Source organism: Acinonyx jubatus, chromosome B3, assembly GCF_027475565.1.
Source record: "Acinonyx jubatus isolate Ajub_Pintada_27869175 chromosome B3, VMU_Ajub_asm_v1.0, whole genome shotgun sequence".
Lineage (NCBI taxonomy): Eukaryota > Metazoa > Chordata > Mammalia > Carnivora > Felidae > Acinonyx > Acinonyx jubatus.
The window spans coordinates 46,004,960-46,024,256 of NC_069386.1; the positions used below are offsets into that span (position 1 = coordinate 46,004,960).

General features: G+C 41.4%; 1 protein-coding gene across 1 annotated transcript; it reads right to left on the minus strand.

Annotated features, from left to right (window-relative positions):
• Window positions 1-6,346: 6,346 nt before the first annotated feature.
• POLR2M (RNA polymerase II subunit M) lies at window positions 6,347-15,946 on the minus strand. The gene is made up of 4 exons (XM_015070869.3): window positions 15,686-15,946; window positions 13,338-13,973; window positions 10,723-10,927; window positions 6,347-8,505 (listed from the first exon to the last, which is right to left on the minus strand). The coding sequence occupies exons 1-4, from the start codon at window positions 15,796-15,798 to the stop codon at window positions 8,359-8,361; spliced, it is 1,101 nt and encodes a 366-aa protein (XP_014926355.2). The 5' UTR covers window positions 15,799-15,946; the 3' UTR covers window positions 6,347-8,358.
• Between the last annotated feature and the right edge of the window lie 3,351 nt (window positions 15,947-19,297).

Below are 19,297 nucleotides of genomic sequence, written 5' to 3' on the forward strand. Positions count from 1 at the left end.
AAATGAAGTTCGAAATTACAAATGGTATCCTTTTGTTTGTATTATCTGAGGGACCCCTGCACTAATAAGACTCCGTGTGTTCTCTCATAGAGGGCAAAGGCAAAGTGGAGTTACAGCTTGTGGGCTGAGAACTGCACATAACCCACAGCCCTCCAGACCTCATTCCTGGGTAAGACTGAGAGGTGGAAACTTTGAAGAGTGATGCTGGTCCCACCCTTGGACAGTAAATTAAACCATGATTAAAAAACCAACACAAGACTCACTCTCAGAAATGATCATGGGCTACAAGACTATTAAAACCAGAGACTTTATAGAGTAGGGCAAGAAAGACATACTCCTCCTTTCCATATTTGACCACTTCCTTAAAGGTACTGATGGCAGAGATCAGCCAGTAGCACATGAGGGAAGCAGACATGGCCTGCCAAAGGATGGCACAGGCGGGAGATCCAGGAAGCCCTGAGAAGGATGGAACGTTCATCCACGTCCTCCTTGTTCCCAGAGAGATTATGAACAAACCGGGCAAAAGTTAACTTGTCCCTGACTGTAGTCACAGTCATTAACATCTTAATTCAAGCCCAATTTTAGGGGGTGGGGGAAAGGGGTGAAGGAATCACAAGGTACAAACTTCCAGTCATAAAATAAGTAATACACATCATGGTGACTATAGTTAAAATACTGTATTACATATTTGAATGCTGCTAAGAGAGCAGATCTTAAAAGTTCTCATCAAAAAAAAAAAAAAAATAATGTGTGGTGACAGATGTTAACTATAGACTTATTATGGTGATCTTTCTCCAATGTGTATAAAATATTGAATCATTATGTTACATACTTGAGACTAATGTCATGCTCTATGTCAATTACACCTCAACCAAAAAAGAAAAAATTCTCAAAGAAGGTTTATTCCTCTCAAATCCATTTGCTTCACAGAAGCCATTAGGCTTCCTGGAATTTTTATTAATTATGCTAATTAGCCAGCAATAATACTAGAACCCTAAGACCCCTGTTAATTTCAGAGGGTGGTGAGAGGTTTTGGTACGTGGGTGGCAGTCACACTGCTAAAGACTGAAGGAAGAGGTTGGGAAAGTGGGGACAATCAAAACAAAGCAAGTCAGGCAGCAAAGAGGAAAAAGGTTAAATTTATAACCAGCAGGGGTGCCTGAGTGCCTCAGTCAGTTAAGTGTCCCACTTTGACTCAGGTCATGATCTCATGGTTCCTGGGTTTGAGCCCCATGTAGGGCTCCGTGCTGACAGCTCAGAGCTTCGGATTCTGTCTCTCTCTCTCTCTCTCTCTCTCTCTCTCTGCCCCCTTGCCCCTTCCCCACTCATGCTGTGTCTGTCTCTCAAAAATAAATAAATGTTAAAAAAATTTAAATAAATAGACATAACCAATAGTACATTATCCCTTTTATGTTACTTTTTAAAATATACATTATCTTTTTTTTAAGTCGGATCCATGCCCAGTGTGGAGTCCAACGAGGGGCTTGAACTCACGACCCTGAGATCGAGACCTGAGCTGAGATGGAGTCAGATGCTTAACGGACTGAACCACCCAGGTACCTCTACGTTATCCATTTTTATTTCAAGAAAATTGTAGTAACTGAACCCAGTTGCAATACATAAGGGTACCTAAGACTACCTGGCATTTCTATAGTTTCAAAATTAGAAAATAGATTTCTGGCACAATGCTTTTTCTGTCATTTTGCAAAAATGTGTTAAGGAATTAATTACAAGTAGACTCCACATGAAGCAAAGGGCACTGGGCTAGGGCAGAAAGAGTTGGCTCTGTTAGAACCAGCTGTACACCATAGCCAAAGTCTCTATGCTGCTCTGTGCCTTAGTTTCCCTAAATTGTGTTTAAGCTTTCTTCCTTCCCTAAGAACAAAAGATACTAATCTGAGATAAGATTTGTTTTCAAGTGCCAGTGACAGTTTCCTAATGTGCTTCATTTTGACCCTATAAAATGTAGCTGAAGGGGAAAAAAATCCTTATTAAAAATCGAATCAATAGAAGATATTCTTTCATTTTTACAACATAATCACTAGAAGAGCTATTTAATTCAATACAAATATATGTGGGACTGGTTAAGAGAAGTGATGTATATACTAGCAATATTTTCAGACAGAATCTATAAGCGCCAATCTGGGTCTCCATCTTGTAAGGAGCATTTCTGTGCGCCCTGAGTAAGGGCTTGATTTACAACCCTCATTCTTTTGCCTTAATAATGAGAAAATTTTCCATACAAAGCTGGGTCTTTCCTTAGCTCCATGTCCTAATTTCCCCTTGTCAAAATAGCTTTCTTGGGGAGTCTCTATTGTTCTCAGTTAATTTTAACACGAAATTAAAAGTTTCATATGGTGGTGATTTTAAAACATCTTACTTCGTATGCCAAAAGGTACCTCCCAAACTACTTCAACCATAATTGTTACCATCGTTACAATAAGGTTTTCATATAGAATCTCTTTTAGGCCCCAAAGTGTTCTATAAAGACCACACTTTGAAATTTTGTTCTCTCAAAACATACCCCATACATTAGATAAGGGGTCGCTGACCTCATCTTACAGACTTAATCGTCATGAGAGCACATAACTTCCCACTGGATTCAAAGGAAATAGTGGCATTTAAATCCTAAATCTAATAATCTAATGCTATTCCAGTGGCTTACCCTCTTTTTCGCCTTTTTTTTTATTCCAAGTTTTCTAAAATCATCTGGGAAGTAATAGATCATATTTAATTGTTCAGGCTTTTATGCTGCACTTTCAGAATCGCTTCTGATTTGTGGTCTGGCTCCAGTTCAGTTATTACCCAACACTAGGTTTGTTTCATCAGCCCAGTATCAAAGCTTCCTCACTTTAGCCAGAAATTAAAATAATAGCTTTCAGTTTCTCCTCCCTGTCAAGGAGCTAGTCAATAATGCAATTTGCCATATTTTGTAGATGACTCTGTATGCTCCCCATTAAAGCTGGATATATAATCCTTTTATTTATTTAGCACAGCCACTCTCAACTTTTCCTGTACAAAGACAGAACCTTTTTTTCCTGACAACTTTACTTTGTTTTACCATTACAAACTGTCATGAAGCCCGCAAAGGGTGAACTACCAGATTTTACCTGCTCGTCTGAATAAAGCCTGTGACACCTGAGGTCACATTGCCTTGCATCTCTTCTAGAAAGTTTTATGCAGCCAAATGTCGAGGGAGTGGGGGAAGAGTAAAGATCCCAGTGGTGGCCAAAATGGGGCAATATGGTTCTAAGATGAGTAAAAACAAAACATTCCAAATACAAAAATGATCAGAACAAAAGCTCTTTTGTGACCTAAGTCACAGAACCCTGACAAACACCCGAGAGCAACCCGATCTCTTGCCCGGCATTAAAGCCCATGTGTAACTTCAGTTTGTGGCTTTGTGCGCAAGGCCACGCAGTCACGTGCCCGGAAGCCTTGAGCGTGGGGTTCTTTTCTTGGCTGCCTCTGAGTGACCTTGAGCGAATCACCTCAACATCCCAGATACAGGAAATACAGATAAACCCACAGCTGCCAACGTCCACCTTGAAGGGTCCCCAGAGAATGTGATGTGGATTAGACACAGGGCCTATGAAATTATTATCTTATAGGTGACTATTATATAATGAGATTATTCCTCAAACATCTTCCACCATTCAGGTTATCAGCACTCCCTTCTCTTAACGTAATCACCTGAAAATTGAAGGTGAAGAGTTTAGACTGCAAATTCACTCTATTTTCCTATTTTGAACCTAATTTTAACATTTAAAAAGTCTTCCTTAAAACTTATTTTCAAAAATTAACTTCTGTTCACCTGCAATTCAGATGATAACATGGCCACTATGTCCGTAACCTTTTGATTGGAGTTGATGAGGCAACAGTGATTATGAGCTAAGGGGATATACAGCTTGAGTTCAAACCTTATCTCCAACTCGGTGACCTTGGACAAGTTATTTCAAGTCCTTGTGCCTCAGTTTCCTTTTCCGTGAATGGGAGAAATAGTAGTTTTGAAAAATAAAAATCGAATCATGTCACATTACGAGATAAAATCCCTCACTTGCTAACTCATCTCAACCAAACTACACAATGCTTTAGGTATTCACAGTAAAATGGTGTTCTCAATTTTCTCTTTAACTTGTGTAGCCCAAAACTAGTCATCCTCGTTGAAATAGTTATTACTTCATAAATGGCAAGGTTCCAGATCTCCTGTCTCCTAAGTTTGTTAGGAATAAAAAATTAATTAATGATGGAATATCAAACATTTTTTTCAACGAATGGAAATCTGCACTACCAAGGGTTTTGGTCCGTTTTGTTTCTTGCGGAACATAGTAAGCTGATTCTAAAATTTAATGTGAAAATGCAAAGCCAAAAATATCCAAACCACTCTTAAAGAATAGGATGGAATGGGGTGCCTGGGTGGCTCAGTCAGTTAAGCGTCCAGCTCTTGATTTTGGCTCAGGTCACAATCTCACTATTTGTGAGATGGAGCCCTAGGTCAGGCTCCTCACTGAGCATGGAGCCTGCTTGGGATTCTCTCTCTCCCCGTCTACCTCTGCCCCTCCCCTGCTTGCGCTCTCCCTCTCTCAAAATAAATAAATATTAAAAAAAAAAAAAAAAAAAAGGATGGCAAGCTTTACTCCAGCCTTACCATAAAGCTACCATAAATACCATGGAGTGATATTATCACAAACAGATGAACAGAACCAGAGAGGGGAGTCAGTAACACGCACACGGGCAAGCCATACGCTGCACAGTGCCAGGGCAAGAAGCTCCCCAGGATCCTCCCTCACACAGTCACAAATAATTTCCGGGTAGAGTCCATGACACAATGGAAAGGCAAAATTATAGGGCATTTTTTTAACTAAAACAATTTTAAAAGGATATGTTCATGACTTCAGGTTAGGAAAAGATTCCTCAGACACTAAACATAAAAGATTGAGAATTTTGCAATTAAAATGAACACTTTCTGTTCATCACAAACACCATGAAGAGAATTGAAAAGTAATCCAGAAGAGAGGATATTTACAACAAATGTAAGTAAATAATGATTAGCATCAGGAATACATCCTCCAGATCAACGAGGAAGGAGATGAACAACAGTTTTGAATGACTACTTTTCCAAATGAAGAAATCCAATGACCAGGAAACATGAAGATGCTAGATGCCATCCCCGATTAGGGAAATGCAAAGTAAAACCAAAATGAAGGCCTACCATAAAAACATCACGTTGACTAAAATCCCCGTCTGGCAGATCAAGTGTTAGTGAACTGGAGTTCTCACAGGCGCTGGACAGGGGATGGTGGGAATACTAAATATGAAAGATAACACACGCCTTATATCCCGGCAAGTGAACTAGATAAATATCCAACAGAAACGTGTTTACATGCGCAGAGATACTCGTGGCAGCATCACCCATCCTCGCCCAAAACGGAAACTATCACAGAGGTGCCCGTCACACTCGATGGAAGTGGTGTTGATGAAATGGCACATCGCACAGCAATGACATGGATAAACCACACCTATACACGGCATGAATTTTATAAACAATGTTGAGTCAAAAACACCAAACACACATACAGTAGGATTCCATCTGTATCAGGCCAGAGTAGGCAAAACAACATAACCATATTATTGCATACATCGATGGGTAAAAACTATTTTTTAAAAGGGGCAAAGTATTACTATAAAGTCAGGATAGTAGTAACCTTTGGGGCATATATAGGGTGTCAACAGGGGACACTTGGGGAGATTCCAGAGTCCTAGCAGTAGCTTTCCTGCATCTGGTTTGTGACTACGTAACTGTTTGCTTTACCCATTAAACTACACGCCTGTTTTAGGTACTTTTCTGTAGGTTATAGTTTATAGAATTTAAAAGAATGAGGGAGAAATTGTATACCAAATATTAATGCCGATTAAATCCATAATTATTAAAATAGTGCAGGAAAAACTGGAAGGCCCGTAAGCAGGCCCATAGCACAAAAGACACATGGGAATTTCATATTTTATGACAGCATTTCAAATCAATGGGGAAATGATGGTTTATGATGCTGAACCAACTGGTCAACTATTTGCAAAAATTAAAATTAAATCTTACTTCATATATCCCCACATAAACTTCAGATGGATTAAAAATTTCCTTTTGAATTAATATAAATATAAAAGTGAAATTTTAAAAAAGTACTAGAAAATAAGGACAAATACATTCCATCCTTGGGGTAGGGAAGGCACTCCCAAGGGTAACTGCAAAGGTAGACTCCTAAAGAAAACTTCTACACTGAAACACCACAAACTGTATTAAAAAGAAAGTAACACCTAAAACAATAACATATGACAAAAGACGGACATCTTAATTCATCAAGAATTTATAAACCAATAAAAACAGCACTCTCTCAAAGGAATTACAGTTATGAATAAGCAATGCTCAAAACAATGAATATAAATGGTCAACAAACATGAAAAAAACACTCACCCTTCATTAAGTAATCAAAGAAATACAAATTTTAAAAATAATCCTTTCCCGTAATTATTCAATTTGCAAACACTTGCAACAGCAATTTTCAGTTCTGGGAGTTTGATATTGCTAGCAGGTACATAAAGGGACACAATCTTTATGGTGAGTGATGTACATCAAGACTCTCAAACGTACCTACACTTCCAGCTAACAATTTCACTTCTAGAAAGGTATCTTCCGGAAATAAATCATTTTTGTACAAATGTGATTATCTTTTAAGACGTTGATCACATTGTTGTTTAGTTTACATTGTAACTGACAGTCAAGTTCTTAATAAGTTGGTGTCGCAAGTTATGGTACACCCATAAAATTGAATTGTAGCTATCTAAAATGCAAAATATCTAACATGGAAAATGTTCACAATACATAGAGCAGACTATGAAACAACGTACAGTATGATTGCATTATTGAAAATATAAACATATAGCTATGCATTGAAAAGTATGTAAAAGCAAAGTATACCCAAACCTTAACAGAGGCTCTCTCTAGGTGATACGAATACAGGGGACTGTGTGTACATGCACGTGAGCCCTTCCGTATTACCTGGCTTTCCAGAAGTGTATTATTTTATTCTCTAAAGAATAATTTTATGTTGCAAAATCCATTTACTGTTAGTTTTTGAAAGCAGAAATAATGAATCTGTTACCTCAGGGTATTTCTATATTTGCCGGGGGGGGGGGGGGGGGGCGGAGGGGTGGAAGGGGACAGAAAGCAGTAGCGGTGCCCGTTATGTCCGTGATGAAGAACTGAGCCCTTCCTATCACACACCTCAATGTGTCTTCATGAAAATTTCATATATGCAAGTCTCTTTTAAAGCAAGTTAAATTTAATTAAGCACCAGTAAAACATCACCATTAACATTATGAAGATGCTCTTATTTTATTCTTCCTTTCAACACTGTTTAAAGGCTCCAACAGAGTAAACAAAGAAATCTCCACATAATCCTTCAAAATTACATAAACATGTATACATATGGGATTGAGATTTCTGTAGTCTACATATGCTTCTTTGGGGCAGGGCTGGGGTGAGGCAAGCTAGGTGTTGAAAATTCAATTGTCGCTTTAAAAAAAAAAAATGGTGTTCTTACCAAACTGAACTGGTCACCTCTTAGGGCAAGCCTAAGAACAGCTATTCCCTTCCCCTACACAGTCACCCTAGACTTTTCCTGTATCTTGTGTTACTCCAGGCAAATCTGACCATCCAGAAAGATCCTCCACCCTCCAGCATCAACTAAAAGTACTCCTTATTCCTAATCAGAAGAAAGAGAACATTCTTCCTAAAGGGAAGACAGAAGAAGGAAACAAACATTTAAGAATTTTCTATGAGTGCCTTCCTAGGTATTTCACATCCAATACCTCAACCCCATGCAAACATGCATAAAATTCTCTAGACTGCTCCCTTCCTTACTCAAAAAAGCAGGGAACTTTATCTTCCTAATTCATTTTAGGTGATGCCTGGGGAAACCAAATATTTCACTGAAAGACATGTAATAAATGCTATTCCACAGAGGTAAGAATAAGGAAAAGAGCAGTTACCCGCTTTCATTTGGCTTAGTGGAAAATAAAACCGTGCTTACTATGTACTAAAATATCAGACCAACACACAGCATACTGCAGAACTTTAATACAATATGGTCAAACACAATATTCAAATATTAAACTTCTTAAGCACATCAAAGTCCTCTCCTGAAAGACAAACTGGGCTCTTTTCATAGCTACCTTTGTGTAACTTTATAAAATTCCTTCCCTCAACAATGCCTGACACTGATCTTGATACTTGTTAGAAAGTCTGATGTGACCATGACATCTCAGCAGACAGAGATTCAGGCATTATCCCGATGCCCGTCTTCAGAATTCCTCACCAGAGGACTGATCATCATCTTCATCCCTTACTTCTCGGTACTTCCTGGAAGTCTCCCCTTCCGGATTATAGCTCTGCATCTTTATATTAAGCCTTTCAGCTAATTTCTGTGCCGCGAGCTTGGCTTGCATCTCCTTGAAAACAAAAATCGAAGCAAATAGTTATACATTCACATCTTCTTCCCTGCAATGTTTGCAATAGAAGTCCTCTAAAGAGAAAAGGAAATCAAGGGGCACACCGCCCCACTCAGTGCTCTCTGTAGCAATGTGACAAGTCCGAGGTTGTGCCCAGCACAGATACAAGCGGGCAATGCTGGGGAGAGCTACTAGCCTGCTACAGTTGCGGTCACATTTCCAATAATAGACAACAGTGCACGGAAATACTCCCCCTCTACTTGGGAAACCGAGTAACCTGCTTAGTGCTGCAAGAGTTACAAACATGGGGGCGCCTGGGTGGCTCAGTCGGTTAAGTGGCCAACTCTTGGATTTCAGCTCAGGTCATGATCTCACAGTTTGTGGGTCTGAGCCCTGCCTAAGGCTCTGCACTCACAGCACAGAGCCTGTTCTGATCCTCTGTCTCCCTCTCGCTGCCCCTCCCCCGCTCCCTTGTGTTCTCTCTCTCAAAAATAAATAACCATTAAGACAAATTTTTGAAAGACAAATATGGATAGATTTTTAAGTATGTGGACACATGCACGTGTATACACAAACTCACAGAAGTCTGAACTATCAAACGTCAAAAAATCACTAACGCTGTTGTGCTGATCCTCCAAAAAAGAATCTTCTTTCCCAGATGAAGTCATGGCTTTTAGGCTTGAGAGTTAACATTCCAATGTCACAATGAAAATCAAGCAACCAACACTAAAAAGCTGACTATCCCTCTCCAAATATTCCCAAGAAAACAGCTAAGCAACTGAAAGTCCAAGCACGTTTTGGACACTGGCAGTGTGCTCATGTACACCCATGGACATTACCGCTGACTGACTGATGGCAGGTGACAATGCCCATTTCTCATCTGGCTCTTCACTTTTCTCACACTTCTGACCCTATGCCTGGGAACTTCTTCAGGTCATTCCCTGAGGCCACGAAGATTCTGGGTGCGAGCTACTGCTACTCTGACGAGGAACCCAGTGTCAAACGGAGGAGTTGAATTCAATTTAAAAATATCTTAGGACAGGCACTGAACATCACATAAACAATTTAAAAAACAATTCCCCACTGCTGCAGTCATAGCGAGGCAATAAGACTTTAATACATGAGGAAGCAAAGTGGCTTTTAAAATGGAGTGCCTTGAAAATGCCAACAACCCATGCCAATGGAACTTCGGTGAAAAGCCAAGACTGAATAACAGCCTAGTTTTGTATTGACTGGGGGTATTGCACCCGATTAGAATTTAGCTAACAATACTAGGAACTTAAGCTGCTGTTCTCCTGGAGGTTCAAATTACTCCTATCTAAGTATATTGGACTCTTTCTTTTCTCCCTACTGCCCTCACACTTGTTTTCTCCCATCCCATTAGTCTGTACATAAACTGTTCATATATATGCTTAAAGTTCTCTGCAGAACTCCCAGATCTTTGAGGAAAGTGCTATACAAAATTAAGTCACTAAAGCAGGCGACTAAAGACTCTTCTGTCTTCACAAGGGCCTGCTGACTATGCTTTCTCTCTTTTAAATGTTTGAGAGAGGACAGAGTGTTTGTGAGTGGGGAAGGTGGAGAGAGGGAGACACAGAATCAGAAGCAGGCTCGAGGCCCTGAGTGGTCAGCACAGAGCCCCACAGGGGGCTCAACCCCACAAACGGTGAGATCATGACCTGAGCCCAAGCTGGACGCTTAACTGACTGAGCCACCCAGGTGCCCCTGCAGATCATGCTTTTATGCTTAGTGTCCAAACGTCTGTTGGTAACACCACAGTAGTCCCCCAGGGTTATGCGCTTCCCTGTTTGGCAGGAGATGGAAACCTGAAAACATTTCCCTGATTCTACCACTGAGACTAGATTCTACACTGAGAATCTCTCACATGGGGTTTACGAGATACAAGACAGAGAAGTAAGACTTCTGCTAGCCTAACAGCATAGGCTTTAAGAGATGGGGAATTCTGCCTGAGTCTCCCCACATTTCCTCCCCACTCTGCTGCTGCTGCAGGTAGCTGGGATCATCTCCAGCTGGGCCCTGCAGACTTCAGAGACTCTGAAAACTGGAGGCATACACCTGACAGCCAACGGCATTAGCCAGCCATTTCTCAAGCACCTACTCCCTTCTATTAAGTTCTGTCCTCTCTGAACTTGCTGGAGTGAACTCTGATTAGCAGCATCCAACACACACTCAAGAAACACGTAACACTCTTAATACCTCATAATTCTGTTTCTGCTGTTTCTGAAGTGCCACAGATTCTTCCAGGGAGAGCAGCTGTGTGGGCATATGGTGAAGTGGCAGGAGCCGAGCTGCTGTGATGTCATCAAGATGCTTCTTATCCCTGAGCCGCCTTTCTTCCAAGGAAATGGGAGACCCTGTTCTCTGCCAATGACTAGATGAATCATTTTGTTGTGAAGGTAATCTGAAGGAGGGAAAATTTATGTCCTGTCATCAGACTGTTTCCTTTTTATAGACACGTGTTGACAACATTCACACACAGAAGCGGCCTTTAACCTAGCAATTCATTCTTCTGCAAAGATAATAGGAGTTTACCAATATTTCTATTTGTAGATACAAATCCTTCCCATTTTTAAACATACTTACTTCAAAAGCAGGAGTATTTAAATCGGCCCTTCTTTGGAGAGTGATATATGACAACCCACTGTTTTTAACAGATAATACGTAGACTGACAAGCTCTTTATATTTTCCTTCTCTCTTCAAACCTTACACTTGAGCTGAACCACCAGTTCTGTTTAAGTTTATTTATTTTGAGAGAGAGATGATGGCATGAGAGGGCAAGGGATAGAGAGGATCCCAAGCAGGCTCCACATTGTCAGCACAGAGACCAACGGCGGGGCTCATATTCACAAAGCCATGAGACCATGACCTGAGCCAAAACCAAGAGTCAGATGCTTAACCAACTGGGCCACCCAGGCACCACTGAACCACCAGTTCTAACAGGAGACAGGAAGGTTGTCAGAAAAGCTTTAAAACAGTGAATTCTGAGGAGTCATGGAATAATTAATGCTCACTGTGGGAATGAGGGGCAATATGGTGAGACATAAGGGAAGTTCAGGGGCTAGGGCATGCAGGAATAGCGATAAGATAAGGCTGGGGAGTCGGCTGGGCCCAGTCTTCAGCAAAGAGTTCTGTTCTATGTACCGGATTCAGATCTGCATTTTACTAACTTCATTTTGGCAATAGTGGAGTGGATGGGCTCGAAGACATAAGACTAGAATCCAGAACAGGTCATTTATAGCCCAAGAGAGGGATGAGAGCCTTCCCTTTTGATAGGAAAGGATGAAAATAAGAATGACTAGAGATGAAGGTCAACAAAATACATCAGGCGGGTCTTTCTGGCTAGCAAATATGAAGAAAAAGGAACCCACCTTGGGGAAAAAAAACCAAAGTGGTGGCACCATGAACTTAGGGAATATAGGAGAAAGTCAGTGCAGGAAGAAGTGTTCTATCCTGCACATGATAAAGCTGAGGTGCCATAGAACACCCACATGGTTTCAAATATAATGGGCCATGCGGATCTCAAGTTCCGGACGACCTAAGGTAGAGGGATAGGAGGGGTAGCTGCCAGCATCCAGGTGGTATTCTGGAGCCAGAAGAGCAGAAAAGGAGCCAAAGGCTGTTCATACATGGAATCCCTCAATCCACAGCTGACCAGGCCAGCCTTTCCTGATCTGCTTTAACTGTACAGGAGGCCCTCTGGCTCTCCCCACTCCCACCTACAGCTATATGACCATAACCCAGAACCAGGATCAATGTATTCTCTGACCAACTAGATGATGCTTCTGGTTTTCTGTCTTCCCAGAAGTGAAGAAACCTACTTCACTGCACACAAGACGAAAGATTACCGACAGAGGGCACAAAGATTACTCTTTATTCTTAACTAAATTTTAATGTAATATAATCCTGGTTTTCTATATAGAAGAAAAAATGTTTTCAAGTTAAAAAAAAAATGGCAGGGTTAAACTTTAGTCTCTTTATAGTAATTCTTTAATAAAAGTTTTAGGTACTTCTAACTAGAGGTTTTCAGTTTTTTCAAGAAAGACAGCAGTGATTCCACTTTGTATCTGATGTTACATCCTGGTAAATACAGGCAGGCACAGTACCAGTAACCACTCCCTGATTTGAATGTTACATCTGCATATGAGTGAATAACATTCTTTTCTCTTCAAGGAGCTTTTCTTTTTCTGGAGACTCAGAAACAAAACTATGGCAAGGTTAGTTTGCCAGTCCTGCCTGAATCTGTTTTTCAGTTTCTTTAACCCTTCTCGGCTCCTTTCCCCTTGAAGTTATTATATAGTTCAATGTTCTTTGAAATGTGTAAGGCTTGGGTTTTCATCTAGATCCTGAGCTCTTTGAGGAGCAGGAGCTTTACTTGTGTGTCACCCCAGCACCAGCTGCTTACATATCATGAGCACGCAGATACTTTTCACCGAGATGTCTGTAAGCTTCTAAAGCTGCTTTTCCCTTAACTTACCGTCTAATCTAAGGGGGGAGCTGCATACCAAAAAACTGTTGTGAAAAATAAAGTCATAATAAATTCTCTAACTCTGGGTTTAATATCAAATATTGGCTAAACACCCTGAAATTCAATACTCCACCTGCTATCTGAAACCTTTTTAATTCTGGCTAAAAACCTAAAGGATTTTCCAACATGAATCCTCCACCCCAGCGAGGCTGTTTCCACAATATGCTCTTACCTAACTATAAGCAGATCCCACACAAAGTCCAACAAACTAAAAGCATTCTCCCAGTTTTTTGAGTTTAACAAAGAGTATGTTCCCGTGACAGGCCTGTTTCTGATGATACTTACACATTAGTTTTAAATTTATGTGGTGGGGGCACTGGGTTCTTGGCTCGAATTTCTAGCACTTCCATGTAATGAGGCTTCTTCTCTGCCCCACGACAAAGCCCTGCCAAGTTCTCAGCACTCCTGTCCCGTTCTGAATGCTGTTCACCTGGGTCCGCAATTGTGATCCTTTGTAACCTATCAATAAACAGGCTGTCCGAGCTGCTGGAATGATCTTCTGCCTGACTTGAAACACGACGCTGAGGGAGACGCTCACCAGCTTCAGAAGAGGAAGGCACACTCGCTCTGCTACTGGGAACCGGGCACTTGCTCACTGTGTCCTCAACCTCCGGAGCCTCTTCATCGCCTTTGTGAGTAGGATGTGGTTGTGAGGTTGTTTCAGACGACTTGAAGTTACTTACAGAGGAACAGCCACAAACTGGAGACGAAGTATCAAGTATCTGGTCAGAATTCTGGGCCTTATCTGTGTCCACATCAACAACTGCAATTGCTTTTTGCCTTAGCTTACAGTCTAAACTAACAGGATGAAACAGTTCAGTTTTTCCTCTAACTTCTTCACGTTCTGCAATGGCAGCTTTCAGTTTGGCAAAAGAGTCTAAGATCTTTTTACCTCTGTCGGGCAATTTGCAAATGAATTTTCTGTTAAATGGAAAAAAAAAATGTGTATGTTACAGCCATGTTTTTAAACTTGAGATAGAAAGACAGAGCATTATCCTCCAAGGGAGAAAAATCTATCTTTAAGTAAAAAATCTGATTTCCAACGGTCTCAAAAGAGGAATGAAATAAGAGTCGTGATCTAAATACCCTAAAAAATAAGGGATGTAGGAAGAATAAGGAATATGCCTCATCTGTCTAAATTTCAGCGGAAGTATTTTAAGCATATGATAATACTCCGTAAGACACTCCAAAAATCAGCAGTTTTTAAAGTGTGATCTCCAAGATCTTACTGGGGAGGGAAGGTGGATGGGTCTGCAAGGTCAAAATGGTTTTGATAATAATACTAAACCATTATTTGCCATATCCATGCTCATTTTTTCATATGGGTACAGTGGAGTTTTGCAGAGGTCACATGATATGTGATGGTATCATTGCTCTGATGGCTAATCATTGTGTATTCTGGTGTTTTAAAGATCTCTCACCTGTAATTCCTAATACACCAGCAAATATCAGTAGATACACATAAAACAAGAGCTCCTTGGGAGGCTCAGTGAGTCTTAACAGTCTAAACGGGTCCCAGAGACCAAAAAAGTTAATTACCTGCTCTAGATCAAAATCCCATTCTCAAAAAGTCCAAGCGTTTGTCTCTACTAGAAAGCTTCCAAATGGTCATTTGACCCTTTTGCTAAGTGACAGAAGTTCCTTTTCAGATTCTCTTTTCTTTATCCATATAATAGATGGAGGGAAGATTATACCTCAGGTTCCCTATTCTATGTCTCACACTACATTCCTTCCCACAATTTCAACATTAATATGGCTCTCCAGTTGCGATTCCTATGTATTCCCAGCCTTCTGGCTCCTGATCCTCATGACTTCTCCAGCTTTTAAGTAGATAAAACTCTCCCCTCAACTCAGTACCCTCTAAATAAAATCAACCACAGAGCTATTCCCCTCCCCAGGTTTTCTGTTCTTATCAGTGGTTCTCTATACAGTCTGGAAACTTCAGCACTCTCTGTCACCTACATATTCAAATTATTCCATGCCTGATGTAGTTTTCCTAATCCCATAACTACCTTAAAAATACAGCCCTCTTGCTGGGAACTTCGCTGGAAATAACCAACTGTCTTCTCTTATTCCCTCAAAACCATCCTGCACCAAGCTGCTAAAATAAGCTTCCTAAAAAATCGCTTTCATTTTATCGTTCCCCTGCTACCGTCAAGTCGGCCAGCTGAATGAGACAAACTTTTTCTGCCTAATATATCTGCACTTTATATCCTATCACTCTTACCCTTTCCTACGGTTCCTGTAAAAATGGGATCGAAAGATGAAATTGACAAGATGTTTTGGGCACGATATGGGCCGCAGGGGAGCGGGATTACCAAAGGATTTAGGACACAGACCCTCCCTTCAGGGAAGTAGTCAAACAATTAAAATCAACGCGAAGCTAAGGAACAGCTGAAACGGTAAGCAGCCTTTCAGCATAAAGCAATCTCCGCAGGCGTTACGTGCCAGACCAGGACGCAGCCCGCTTTGCGGCTGGAGGCCGTCCGCTCGCCAGCGGGACCGGAAAGGTCTGACTGTGGCAAGGTCACCTTCCAGGGTAGGGAACCCGATGTGAGAGAAGGCGAGGGAACGTTTCCCAAGAAGACCGAACCAAAGGAGGCTGGCAGTGACTCGGCGGGACCCAAGCTTACTCGTTGCGCAAAAGTCTCTCCTGGCGCTTCAACATCTCCTGCAGCTCCGCCAAACTCCGCCGCCCCAAGTCCTCGGGAGCTTGGGGCTCGAAGCCGCGGGCCAGCGAGGACATTCTGCGGGGGCTGAGGCTGGCGAGGCGGCGTGCACTCGGATTCCTCAGCAGCCCCCGCGGCTAGCGCCGGATCCGCGACCGGCGGGGACTCCGGGGCACGAGCGGGAGTCGCCATTTTCCCGGAAGAACAGGTCGTCTTCGAGCCGAATCGAGCTTTATTGAAACACCGGAAACAAACACAGGCAAGGAGAAGGGGGCGCTGGGAGGAGCGGGAAAGGGCGGAAGTTACGGGGGGGGGGGGGTGGCGTCAACCCTCGTCTGGGCCCGCGTTTGCGGCTTGTGTGTTTTCTCGGTTCATCAGCTCTTCGGGTTTATTCAGAAAGTGTTTGCTAGTGCAACTGTAAGCCCGACAGGTATCCACGATCCCTGCCGTTATGGAGTCTACCGAGGGGTGGAGGGAGGCAGAGATTAATCCGGTAATAATAAAACAATATAATAGTAAGATCGGTATGGGCGCTAGGGCAGGTGTCTCGAAGAAGTGGAATGTACATAGAAAACTGAGTGATGAGTTGGTTAGCCACTGATGAAGTTGGGGGAACGCGCCAGACAGGTTTTGGTCTATGGTGCTGCGTGCGTCCTAGCCCAAGGCTTAGTGAAGTCCTCAGATTAAAGTTGGAGGGATTTTTGAGGACTCTCAGTGGTCTTGTGGCATTTGGAGCAGGACTTTTCTTCATTTGCTGCATGCCTCAGGTATTGCAAGACATTTGGTTGAGCCCACTAGTTTTATGGCACTTCTGAGAGAGACAATCCAAAACACCTTTAGTTTCCCCTCTGCCCCCCACCCTTGCTCTGCCAGTACAACACATATTTCCAAAGGTCTGCAAGAGAAGATGATGGGAGGTGCTGTACAAGGCAGCTGAAAACCTCTTTCACAATTCCCTATTGTGCTTGTAGAAAAACAGGCACAAAAACAAGTATTCCCAGGGCACAAAACTAGTAAGTGACATCATCAGATTTCACTCAAATGCCCAGCTCCTCTTTCTACCACACCAATTTGAAAATCTCCTTCTTTCACTTTATGCCTTTTTCTAAATGTTTAAAACTGTTGAAAGGTTTTTTTTCAGGCTGTTAAGAGTACAGCAGTGTAATAAGCATCCCAAACAGGTCTTACCTTCCCTCTGGGGTTAAGCTATCAGAGCTGTGTCCCATAGGAAAGACTAGGAAGCATACAAGAGTCACAACGGGTATCAATTGGGAGGTTTGGACACCCCCATAACCTCCAACACCAGCTCCCCATTCTTTGATGTGGAAAATTTAAATTTTCTCAAACCTATGTGAAGTGCTATAGTAAACAGAGCAATTCCCTCATCAGAAGATCTAGATAAAATCTGAAACTACTCCAGGGAGTACAGCTGAAGCTATTTCTGTATCCTCCCAATCTCATCCATTCCACTCAGATTAAAGTATCAAAATTCTCAGCATAAGCCCCGCTTTCAAGGACTTCAGCAACCTCCTCCAGCCCAGCTAAATAAGAAATACTTGAGTAAGGCCTTTGGGCCAGGTAGTTGTCCCCTGGTAAACTCCCCCAAAGACTCCCTCATACTGTCCCTAGGCCACAGCTGGAGGCCTTTATTCAACCCTCAGTAGTGAACCCATTCTGGTCCTGGACAACAGGTGTCTGGAGGCCAGGGTGCCTTTCTGTCAGGACTCAGAATTTTGCCCCCTACTGTTTTACTTTTGTGGAAAGCTGTCCCTCCTCCTTTAGCCCATTATAAATCTAAGTTCAAGCTTCTCCTCCTCAAGCCTTCCTAGATTATCCCAGCCCCAATTGCTTTTTCTTTTGAGCATAACTATACCTCTTTGAGTGGAAACCTCAGTATAGGAAGCATATTGTTCCTCTCCAATTATGTTACCACAGTGATTTCTTTTTCCTTTCTAACAAAGTTGTAAGTCAGGGAGTTCTGTCAGTGAGTTGAGTTTGTACTTTTCTGTCTCTCCTAATGCATATGGCAGGTATTGATTGATGGAATCTCCCTCTCATTTTTTCTCACTGCCTTTCCCTCATGTTCCTCTTAATGAAATGTCCCTTTTATATGTACAGAATCTTAAGCTTTTTATAGAAGTATCAGCCATAATAATCGTGAAGATATTTTCAGTAATATGGGATAGAATTTTTTTTTTTTAAGAAATGAATTTTACGGGAACTTGGGTAGCTCAGTCAGTTGGGCATCCGACTGCAGCTCAGGTCATGATGTGATTAATGGTTGTGGGCTCCAGCCTTCTCTCAGGCTCTGTTGTTGACACCTCAGAGCCTGGAGCCTGCTTTGGATTCTTTGTGCCTCTCTCCCTCTCTCCCTCTCCTACTCATGCTCTATCTCTCTCTCAAAAATAAGTAAATATTAAAAATTTTTTAAAAAAGAAATGAATTTTATTAAAGGACACTAACATTGAAAATTAGTACACAGACATCCTATTATTTACTTAGAGCTGTAATAGGCATGTTCTATTTTTGTCTATAATTGTCTCACAACTGCCAGGCGGTGTCATTTGCCACAACTGCGTTTAATGTAACCTAGCAGAAGTAGATCCTCAGGGTTTTTTGTTTTTGTTTTTGTTTTTTTTGCTTTAAATAGCCCTGACATGATACTATTATCTTTTTTTTTTTTTAATCCAAGTTAGCCAACATATAGTGTAATACTGATTTCAGGAATAGAATTTAGTGACTGATCACTTAAATAAAACACCCAGTGCTCATCACAACAAGTGCCCTCCTTAATGCTCATCACCCATTTAACCCATCCCTATGCAACACTCCGCCAGCAACCCTCAGTTTGTTCTCTATATTTAAGAGTCTTTTATGGTTTGTTTCCCTTTCTGTTTTTATATTATTTTTGATTCCCTTCACCTATGTTCATCTGTTTTTCTTAAATTCCACATGTGGGTATAATCATATGATACTTGTCTTTCACTGACTGATTTGGCTCAGCATAATACACTCTAGTTCCATCCACGTTGTTGCAAATGGAAAGATTTCATTCTTTTTGATTGCCAAGTAATACTCTATTGTATATATACATACCACATTATCTTGATCCATTCATCAATTGATGGACATTTGGGCTCTTTCCATATGTTGGGTATTGTTGATAGTGCTGCTATAAATGTTGGGGTGCATATGCCCCTTCAAATCAGCATTTTTGTATCCTTTGGGTAAATACCTGGTAGTGCCATTGCTGGGTCATAGGGTAGTTCTACTTTTAATTTTTTGAGGAAACTCCATACTGTTTTCCAGAGTGGCTGCACCAGTTTGCATTCCCAACAGTAGTGCAGAAAGGGTTCCCCTTTCTCCACATCTGTTGTTTCCTCAGTTGCTAATTTTAGCCATTCTGACAAGTGTGAGTTGGTATCTCATTGTGCTTTTGATTTGTATTTCCTTGCTGAAGAGTGATGTTGAACATCTTTTCATGTGTCTGTTAGCCATCTGGATGTCTTCTTTGGAAAAGTGTCTATTCATGTCTTCTGCCCATTTTGTCACTGGTTTATTTGTTTTTTGGTGTTG